The sequence below is a fragment of the Alnus glutinosa genome, chromosome 7 (genome assembly GCF_958979055.1).
Source record: "Alnus glutinosa chromosome 7, dhAlnGlut1.1, whole genome shotgun sequence".
Classification (NCBI taxonomy): domain Eukaryota; kingdom Viridiplantae; phylum Streptophyta; class Magnoliopsida; order Fagales; family Betulaceae; genus Alnus; species Alnus glutinosa.
The window spans coordinates 22,819,174-22,830,092 of NC_084892.1; the positions used below are offsets into that span (position 1 = coordinate 22,819,174).

The 10,919-nt window shown below is 36.5% G+C and overlaps 1 protein-coding gene across 2 annotated transcripts; it reads right to left on the reverse strand.

The window, feature by feature from the left end:
- Window positions 1-364: 364 nt before the first annotated feature.
- LOC133873151 (probable LRR receptor-like serine/threonine-protein kinase At1g67720) lies at window positions 365-8,468 on the reverse strand. Of its 2 annotated transcripts, none has more exons than XM_062310880.1 (15): window positions 8,172-8,468; window positions 6,540-7,071; window positions 5,775-6,280; window positions 5,545-5,683; window positions 5,333-5,404; window positions 5,149-5,217; window positions 5,000-5,071; window positions 4,704-4,772; window positions 3,450-3,604; window positions 3,120-3,361; window positions 2,485-2,611; window positions 2,347-2,415; window positions 2,058-2,244; window positions 1,472-1,607; window positions 365-907 (listed from the first exon to the last, which is right to left on the reverse strand). In XM_062310880.1, exons 1-15 carry the CDS (start codon window positions 8,248-8,250, stop codon window positions 572-574), a joined length of 2,790 nt encoding a protein of 929 aa, XP_062166864.1. In that variant the 5' UTR covers window positions 8,251-8,468; the 3' UTR covers window positions 365-571. The 2 variants fall into 2 exon arrangements, with proteins under 2 accessions (XP_062166864.1, XP_062166865.1); XM_062310881.1 differs by having other exon boundaries at window positions 5,545-5,677; window positions 8,172-8,466.
- Window positions 8,469-10,919: the final 2,451 nt, after the last annotated feature.

Here is a 10,919-nt window from a genome sequence, read left to right on the forward strand (position 1 = left end):
TTCTACGATGTACAATCAACCTTTACCTATAAAATTGTTTTAAAAAATAAAATAACCATTTTACTCTTCATAAATCAACTAACTACTCCTATCCATTTCATTTGAAATGGAGAGGATCCGTTTCCGTGAACTTCCGTTAAAGATCCCGCAACGTACAGTCCACCTTTACCTTTAAAGTGCATTCAATACATCAGTTGAAGACGGTAGAGCACTAGAGCTACTAGATAATTCTCCTGAGGAGAGCATCCAAGGTTTTGCCTTGACTTGTCGTTTAGACATGTGCAATCCCCCAACCAATTTTAGGCATTGTGACAAGCAAATAGGCATTAGGCATGATTTATGCTTCATGAATTAGCTGGATTCATTAGGAAAACCTTTCATCCACAACTAGATATTAACACTCAAAAAACCACCGCTCCAATGGGTTTTTCATGTTCAAAACTTAAGGAGGAATGTAACAACATCAAGAAGGGGAAAATTGTGAGCTCGCTCTAACAAAGAATATGATTTTCATTTTCAATTTCACAAAAAGGAAAAACAGAACTATTTGGTGTTTGTACATGAACGAGAACTATCGCGCAGCAGGCCGTGCAATGGATTCATTGAGTGAAAGGTAAATGTCAGCACCACCCAAATCCATGGAACAAGTGTTCAAGGAAGAATGAAGAGAATTCATCGACATTTCATCTGAGTTACCTTCTCTTGCAGCCACTGATTCCTTCTCGATTGAGATTGCATCTTGAATCTCCTTAAGAACTTCCGAAATTGACGGTCTCATACGCCCGTGCGGCTGCACACACATCAGAGCTTTCTCCGCTATCTTCCACATCGATTGGATGTCAAATTCATCATGTAGTGAAGGATCAATGATTCCTTGAATGTCTCCGCTCTCAATATGTAACTTAGCCTGTGCCACAATCATTACACGCAGTTTAGTACTCAATGACAAGCAAATGTCATAAAAAGGAGGGTTGTGAATCATTTCACTTCTATATCAAAGCACTTGCAACAATAGTCCATGTTTTTCACCAGCAGGTAGCTCTTTTATACGACTAATATTTAGAAACTATACTTTTATCCTAGTGCTATTCCACCATGCTGACGTGGTAAGGTCAATCAACTCTTAGATCAATTCTTATTAAAAAAAAAAATCAAAGGCTGATTGACACTGCCGTATTAACAGAATGAGATGGTAGGATAAAAGTAAGATTTCTAACATTACTCTTTCTATACCAATGATTTTACCCTTCAAAGAAAAAAAGAAAATGATAGGAGAAACCCGGTAGAAGATGGACCATGTTGAAAAGTAATATGCAATTTTTAGAAAATGAAAACAAATTTGAATTGTTTAATAAAAATGATTACTTTAATGGAATTAGGGGGATGAATTTAGTTATTATAAGTCACATGCTGGCTTCAGCAGAAAACCAGTCACTGCCCAGGACCCAAAAAAAAAAAAAATCACACTTACCCACTGGACTATGTTACGGCAATTAACACCAAAGCTTTCATTAGATATGGCTTCTTGACCAGATATTAGCTCAAGAAGAAAGACACCAAAACTATAAACATCACTTTTATCCGTCAAGTGTTGCGAGATGTAATACCTGCATATCATGAGAAAAAAATTCTTTATAATGTAATACATTTAATGGTGGCCAATTGATCCAAGAAAATTCTAAACAGGTGAAGCCAACCATCTCAAACATGAGTGGTTAATTTTTTATTGAAGACACTCTTTTTATTTACAAACTTGTTCGAAGAGAGGAAGAAAAAGAAAAGAAAACACAGGGTGATAATGGCTGCAAAAGTGCAAACAGCTACACATGTAGCACAGCGTGTTTATATTTTTTACAGGATTTATGACAAAAAAAAATTTACAAGAGTTAATCTATCTCTACTTGTTTTGCTTGTATATATTCTCATCAAAGATAGCACAAATGAATTAGCCAAAATTATACGACAGTAGAAGCAGTATGTATTCAAACAGATATGATGCTTGACTTGATCTTGAGGAAATGTACCAGAATTTAAGGAAGACAGAGAAAAAGCCTTACTCAGGATCCAGATAACCTACAGTGCCCCGAACTATGCTTGATACATGAGAGGCTCCATCTACTGCAAGTTTTGAAAGACCAAAATCTGAAACCTTCGCTCTCATGTGTTTGTCGAGAAGAATATTGCTGCTTTTCAAGTCCCTATGAATAATGGCTGGAACGCAGCCTGTATGAAGGTATTCGATCCCTAAACAAGTCCGACAATACATGAGTCCATTTAATTACTCTATTATAAAGGAGAGGCTTCTCTGTGAGCAATATAATAAAGAATTTATTTTAGCCTATAAACCTTTTGCAGCATCCTCAGCAACCTCAAGTCGCTTGATCCAATTGATACTTTGTTCGCGTGTTAATGGACCTATCAAAAATTTATACACGGTTGAGCATTCAAAATCCTGTTGCTTAATCCAGAAATATTTGAGCTCACCATAAAGATGTTCCTTGACAGTTCCATTATGCATGAACTCATAAACAAGCATACTTCTTTCTCCTTCCTGGCAAAACCCAAGAAACTGTACCAGGTTCCTGTGATGTATCCTTGAAAGAAGAGTCACCTAGATGAAAGTGAAGAGTACTCAATCATAAAAACCAGTTTCTGATGTCTTACACAAATAGTCCCACCAAATGCAACAGGAATTATTTAGAATGACGAACAACTTTTATTAACAGCACTTTTAACTTCAGAAGAGATTAGAATGGAAGAGATCAAAGTTCGAAATCTCCTTGTTTCAGAAAATTTGTCCAAAGGAAAAACGACATGAAAAAGGAGGAAAAGCAAGGTGATGTCGATAAAAATATAAGTGACAAAGCTGTGTATAAAATTTCTGGGCAAGGTACAAATATTGCCAAAAGGATTTGGGTAAAGCCCTCTCCTTTTCACTTCTTTGTTTGTTTAATTCCAATTGAATGGCCAGATTTGCAACAATCCCATTCCACTACTCTACATTTTATTTTTGCCATGATAAAAGAATTAAAAGAATCTTGAACAGTTTATAAGTAGGTCAAGGTGACATGATGACAGAAACAGAATGTAGAAAGAGATTCAACTCATATGAAAATTACCTCATTTGAAAATTCCCGCTTTCCCTGGTAGGAATTACTGGTTAGAACTTTGACTGCAATTTCTTTTCCATCTTTCATTTTCCCATAGTATACAACTCCAAATCCTCCAGAACCAATTTTCCTCTCAAATTTCCTTGTAGCATCTTCAATTTCAGAGAAAGTGAAGCAAGTTGCAGCTTCTGTGAGAGCATCATTCTTGGAAGAAACTAGGCTTTGAACAGGCAGGGAATGTTCAAGTTGGTCTAAAACAAATCAAAACAAGTTTTGTTGAACCAACTGTAATTTTTATAAAAGCAAGAGATGAACTTAAAGATTGCGCCAGACTCATACCTTGCTCAAAATACTTTTTCTTCCCTTTGCTCATAAATAGGCAAGATGCAATTGTAGCTAGAAGCAGAACAGCAGCCCCAACTGATGAACCAATAATTATATTAATGTGGCTTCCTCTTTTGTCCCCTTTCTGAAGATTAATGTTCCCAGAGTAGCTGAGAATAAAAGTAGCAAGGGTTAGCATACTGGAGTGACGGACATATACAAAATCATTCCCCCCCCCCCCCAAAAAAAAAAAAATAAAATAAAAAGAAAAAAAAATGGCTGCATAAAAAGGTCAATATGAATAGATCGAAGCATGACTACATTGATGCAGACCAGAAAGATATTTGTGTGAGGCAAGATCTGGAAAAATCCACTTTCATATTAAATAAGGATTTCAATCAACATATTGGCATGCAAAAGTAATTTAAAGACATAATGTGAAGTAAGACACGTGAACTGATAATTTTTATGTGTTTATCTAAAGCACAGAACCCCTTCAAAGTCGTGCAAAAGTAATTTAAGACATAACGTGGACTAAGACACATGAACTGACTACTTTTATTGTTTATCTAAAGCATAGAACCATATGGCAGGGCCTTCAAAGTCATTTTATTTTTCACAATTAGCAACATATGAACAACATTGTAATCAGCCATGTAGAAACATACAAAACCAATTCCTGTCAAAGTCCATTGTGGTTGAAAGTTAAAAGCAATGTAATCTTCCTCAAAACAACATACTTTTGATGAGGGCTAAAAACTAAAGGTTGTCTAACAAAAATACGCCTCTTAGACGGAGCTACCTCAAAATGACATCTAATTCATCATTACTTCCATAATTACTTGTGTGGCCATCCATAAGGAAAATCTTGCTTAAATAGGATGATCTAGATTCTGCAGTCTAAAATCATGCTACTAATGAAACTAATCACAAAATCCATTTGAGTGCAACTGTATATCCTTTGATTTGAACTGACTCATTTTCATGTCCCAAATAACATTGATGACATGAACATCAATAGCTACATTTTCTTCTAATAGTGGTGTCAGTGTTGTAACATATATATGAGTAAATAAAAAAATACATGAATATGGATGAAAAGCAAAGAACTTGTGAAAACTATATACTAATGCTTCCACATCAATGCAGTTATACGCTTTGAGGTTAAAGTTAATAAGATTTGAACATGTCAACAATTTTCCTCCCTACTTAACATTTCACATTTCATTTTATAGAATTCCAATTCTAATTGTAAAAACTCATACTCACTTTAAAACCAAGTTCTTATTAAGAAGACTTGCGGGAACTGTTCCTGACAACATATTATTTTGCACATACCTGCAACCATCAGATGCATAGAGTATATAAGATCTTCCGCTCAAACAGTATAGTAATACTAACTTAAAATAAACAAAAAAAATAAAATATACAAAATCTCTGAGTCATCAACTAGATGCATCATCTTAAGGTAAGATTTACGGTTCAAGTTAATTAATAGAAGTTTAAAAAGAGCCTTCAAATTGTAAGGCAATACAATTACCGATATAGAAGTCCCAATAACTTACAATTCCCTCAAATTTGCTAGGTTGATCAAAGAGGAAGGCAGCCCACCTGTCAACTGATTGTCCTCGAGATGACTACAAAAGGCAAAGATCGTGATTAGCTTAATTTTTTAATATACCCATGATTTAGAGAGCAAGTCATCTTAGATTACATGATTTTCAAGTCAATGCATCCAGTAAAATCAGGTATTGGACCATTCAGTGAATTACCGTCAAGCCACCTGCAGCCATAAGACAAAGGGATGATTATAATATAAGGGTCATCAATAATTGTGGACGTAAACTGAAACCAATAGTCACCATCCAGAAAAAATGGAAAGGCAGTATTATACTAACAACTCAACTAAACCAGTCAACTTTGTCAAGTCTGAAGGGATATTCCCTGTCAAGCTCTTTCTAGAAAGTAAACTGCCAAGCACCAGAAACACAAAATAGTTGTGATTGGATCAGTGACATTTCTATTCATTTATGCAGGGGGACTACACATAAACGATGCAGAAACTATTAGATACTCATGAGATAAAACCTTAAAAATATTTAACCATTACATTTTAACAATTTTTGGCTGTGGATCTGAGTTACACTGCACCCATGACCACGGAACTGGTATACATGGGTCACCACCTTCTCGTGCCCAGTCTGCTGATGAGTAGGGTGAAACTACATTAGCAATAACCGCTCCTGCAACTCATAAAGTTCACGGTAAAGAATGATGGTCAATAGAAACAAGTCAAAAAACATGATCTTAGATCTTATGCACACACTCCATTATACTTACTATCTAAAGAACCATCATTTTTCTCCAGATACTTATTGATCTCCATAGCATTCAAAAGAGGCCCCATGGAAGAATCTGATGTTTTCAAAAATTTAAAATATAATAGAAAGGGAAGGGATAAGTTGACATATCCAGGCTCATAAAGACGATATTTTGCTCGAGCATTCTCTTCAATATTGACTACAGCCTTGCTGATATCAGGATGGTCCTCCAGTACCAATTTGAATTTTCTAGACTCATCTGAACCCAAATCTTCAATTTCTGCAAAGTAGGTGGCAGCCCATCCAAAACCAGGAAAACCATCCAAGTTTAACCGGTAAGTTAATGATCCTTTTGTTCCAACTACCGCTGTCTGCATCACTTTTTCAGGTGGCCTCTCATATTTGTTAACATCAATTGGCATTTTGGTTGACACTTTTTTGGTTCCAGCAGCAACATCAACAAGGTAATTTGCTTTCTTCAAGGAATCTGATTCCCATATTCTATCAAAAGGGTCATCAGGAAACCTAAAACAACAGATATACAGATCTTTTCATAATTTGGATAAATCTTCAAACAATAAATGTGTAGATAGTACACCTCTCTTAGCTCAAAATCCTCACTTATTACGTTGTTAGGCATCGACATGTCTCAGATCAACTTGACTAACTTAATCTGTCTTCTTCTCATATTATTTGATGTATATTATTTTAAAATGCATTCAGATAACTGTATATTTGAAATAGCAGAATGTAAAGCACTTGTAAGCAAATATTCTGCGCATACCTGATTGGAGCTTCACTATCTGCACCAAAGTTTATCCTTGCAGAGACACTGAGGTAATAATGCGCCTCAAAATCTGTGTAATAAACTGAACCATTAAATTGTCGGAGCTCAAGAGTAGATATAAATGGCTGCCCAGTTGTAGCATTGGATAGGCACACACTGATAGTAGGACTTAAAGCCAGGAATATTAGCTCTCGGAATTTTATAGTACCGGCATCCGAAATGACTATTGTAGACCAATGAGTAGCCCCAAGGGAAATGTCAAATTTTGGATAAACATTGTTTTTGTCAAAGTTACCATACAAGAATGTTGCTCTCAGAAGGTACCTAGTCCTACTTATGACATTAAGGGTGTAACAATACTTCCTGGAATCGGCAGGAAAGTGCCTCAGGGTCATGTATTGCTTGCGTGTCTCGTTTGCAACATCTATATTAGCTGTTTCTCCGTAAGCAAGTTGACTGTCACTGGTCCACACCAGGCCAATGTCATCGGTGAAATTTTCTATACCTCCACAGTCAAAACTGACAAAACCTGCTTCACAAGACCATATTGGTGCAGAAGAAGAGGAAATCCAAACTCCATGCAAATTTTATAAGGAACTGCATGCTATTGTCTATCTAGTTTTTTTATCACATGATGGATAAAAATCCAAACAACCTTATGCAATTATAAACAAAGATAATAAAAGAACGGGAAATAAGCATAAGGGAGTTATCTTAAAACATATATCATTTTAACCACAAGAGAGAGAGAGAGAGAGAGAGAGAGAGAGAGAGAGAGAGAGAGAAGAATTAAATCTCATCCCCCATAATAGTGGTATTCAAAGTCAAACCTAAATTCAAGATCGAAAGGTTCATATGCGTGTAAGACCAATATAATAAAATAGAAAAAAATTGATAATCCGTAAACTAGTTGGATCCATCATGTGCCTCAACTTCAATCTTGATCAACTATTTACCACACAGTATCTAGTTTATATTAACGTCATTTGCAGAAAGAAGTATTTAAAAGATGGGACATTTTATGCATTTCAAATCTGACAAGACAACCTAAAAAGCCTAACAGTTTTAGGTAGTTGTAGGTTATAAAGGAAACATGGTTAATGTAACTTGTATGAGACGATTGTAAGTTCAGGGTTTAAGGGTTTGCATATCAGTTAAAACTTATGGCCTATATTGTTTTCTTTTCTTTCTTTTTTCAGAATCTGTGATACTGAAGAATAGGATTGGATATTTGGATCCACCAAAACAACGTAAAGCACTGTGCCGTTTGCTTCGATTTTTTCCAATTCTTCAAATTTCTCGTTTGGACGTTAGTTTTGTAGAGTAGGGCTGTAAAGATGGTTACTTTCCTTCCTATTTGCTTAGCATGCCAATTTAGAAAGCAAATTAAAGATGTCAAAAATGACAACCGAAGCCAAAATTAAGAACACATACACAGAGCAATCCGAAAGAACAGAGGATTTTAAGCCCCCCAAAAAGAAAAGACAGTATATTTAACAAGAAATGGCATCGAAATCAATCCACCATAAACCCAGTAAGAATTGAAAAGAACAAAACAAAAAACAAAAGCATTTCACTACTTTGCTTATACATACACACAAGACAAAGAGCGAGGAGTACTGAAAGTACCTGGCATCTGAGCTGAAGAGGCATGGAAGAGAAGGATAAGGAAGAAGAAGAGAGAGTAGAGGAGAAGCCTAGTCTCCATTATGGGCGTGAAAAGCTGAAGCGAGTCCGAGAGGAAGAGATCATAAAAATGGTGGGAAAAGAACGATAGAACAGAGAAAAGCCACCCTGTGCTACAGATAAAAAGTTACAAAATGCCACTAAACAAACGTCTTTTGTTTTTATTAAATAAAAAAATACAATAATGCAAAACGAATAAAACAGAGGTGATTCTCCTTTTATTTATAGAGAGTCCGTGCGCGAGCTGAGTGTGAGTGCGCGAGTTGTGAAGGGAGAAGGAGTCTTCCTGTTCGGATTCAGCTTTTAAACTATCGGATGATGCTGTACTTGAAAACGGTACTATTTTTTATTTAAAAAAAAATTGTAAAACTTTTAATAAATTTAAAAATTATAAATATAATAATTATTAAAAATTAAAAATATTAAAAAATAAATAAATAAATAAATAAGGAGTGACCGGCTTTGCCCAAAAGAGTGGCCAGCCACCCCATTATTGGCCAAGGGGGTGGCTCCCTTGGCCGATCTGGGGTGGACGAACCGTCCCAGTCGGCTTTGAGGGTGGTCCAGCCACCCCCAAAAGGCTAAAAAAAACAAAAAACAAAAAAAAAAAGTTAGGGGTTTCGAGGGTGGCCAAACCACCCCCAAAGGCCTTGAGCCACCCCTAGATCGGTTGTATGGGGTGGTCGAAACCACCCCTAGGCCCTTGGGGGTGGTCCGGCCACCCTCAAAAGGCCAAAAAATAAAAAAGGGTTTAAGTTTTGGGGGGTGATCGGACCACCCCCAAAGGCCTTGGCGGTGGCTCGGCCACCCCCAGATCGGCCAAGGGGGGTGGCTCCAGCCACCCCCATGGTCAATAATGGGGTGGCCTGCCGCCCCCTTGGACAACGCCGGCAACCCCTTATATTTTTTTTGTTTTAATAGTTTTGATTTTTAATTATTATTATTTTTATAATTTTTAAAATTTTGATGACTTTTTGAGCATTTAATTATATTTTTTGCACAATGTAAACAATATGAATTCATACAATTTAAAGACTTTTCTTCTTCTTCTTCTTCTTAGCTTTTAATTCAAATTGACATTAGGGAGAAATTTATGCACCTTTGACACTTTCATGGATGTGAACGTGCATGGGTGTTCAAATTAAAAGAGAAACAAGAGGGACAATATTTCAAAAACTTGTATATGTGGACGGACGTTCAGACTTTTTATGAACGTAAATAATGAGATTTTCAATTAAAAATTATTATTTTAACATAATTGGATGCTATAATTAGAGATTATTTACTAACTTTTTACAATATTTGAGCCTTAATTTATATTTTTTATTTTTAAAAAATTATTGTATAATTATTAACTGGGACCAACTTAATTTATTGGAAGCCTTAATGGACGGCCGCCTAAATTGCCTGAGGCTTGATCGAGCGACCTTGAATTTTCCAAGGCATTGAATATATGTCGTATTCTCAACTAATTTTTTAGTTGCTTAGGTGCTGTATTAATGAGCGACCTTGAATTTTCCAAGGCATTGAATATATGTCGTATTCTCAACTAATTTTTTAGTTGCTTAGGTGCTGTATTAATGCTTGGATTAAGCATTTGAGTCAATTTTTCAGTCTTTAGTCTCTAGCTAGCAGGACCATGCGAGACAAGACAAAAATAAATGGGTCCGTGTCCAAGTAGCAAATGCACCTCTATTAATTAATTATATATGCTTGATTGAATTCAACATGTCATGGGCCTTTGATAAAGGATATATATATATATATAGAGAGAGAGAGAGAGAGAGTTTTCTTCAGTAGCTGGGTTTTTTGACCTGCAGGTTTACGTTGTTTCCCTGTGAAGCTTGTCTATGGACTCCACACGCGCGCCATCTTCTCTTGCGTTGTTGGCGTGCGCGAGATACAAATAAATTAAGGACATGGTTTTCATCATTGAATGGAGTATAACGTACAATAGTAAGATGGTTCCCAAGTATCTGGCTGTGGAGGCCAGGTAAGAGGGGCCGGGACGACACGAACATATTAAAACAAGTCAGAGGAAGAAGCTAGAGGATCGGATAATTATATATCTAATCTCATCACCTCAAATGTTGCTCTCAACTTCATTAGAATACATACGCAACCCCGATGATCGATAATGATTCTGGAAGATCTTGCTTTCAAGCTTTAATGTATATTTGAATTCTACCTATTACCCACAATTAATGTCCTTTTCACTCCTCTTCTTGTGATTAATTTAGATGATCACGCGCGGTCCAAATGTCTAATGATCACATGAATATGCTTAGCATCTTTATCTTTCATTCATGACCACAAACCCTACGTCATTGTTATATATATATATTGTTGATGCAATTTTTTGGTCCGGTGACGTGGCATCATCAGAGACATCCCCTTCGCCCGCGCCTTGGTCTGCAAAACAAGAAAAGCCCGCCGGGAGTTGGCCGGCGGAGCCTCCTCCGACGATCAAGTTAGTCAAGTGTCTATATAGAGAGGAGAGAAAGAGAGTGAGAGAGAGGCGAGATCTCATAGAGATAGTAGATCCTTCCCAAATAACTTTCGTACTCCCTTTTATATCCCTGCATGCTATATGTCCATTTTGCCCCTGCCAAGCACAAGGCCCAATGAGGACGTCTGATATCTTCTCTGACTTGATTTGACTGGTCTCATAAATATTGAAGGCTTCCTGCG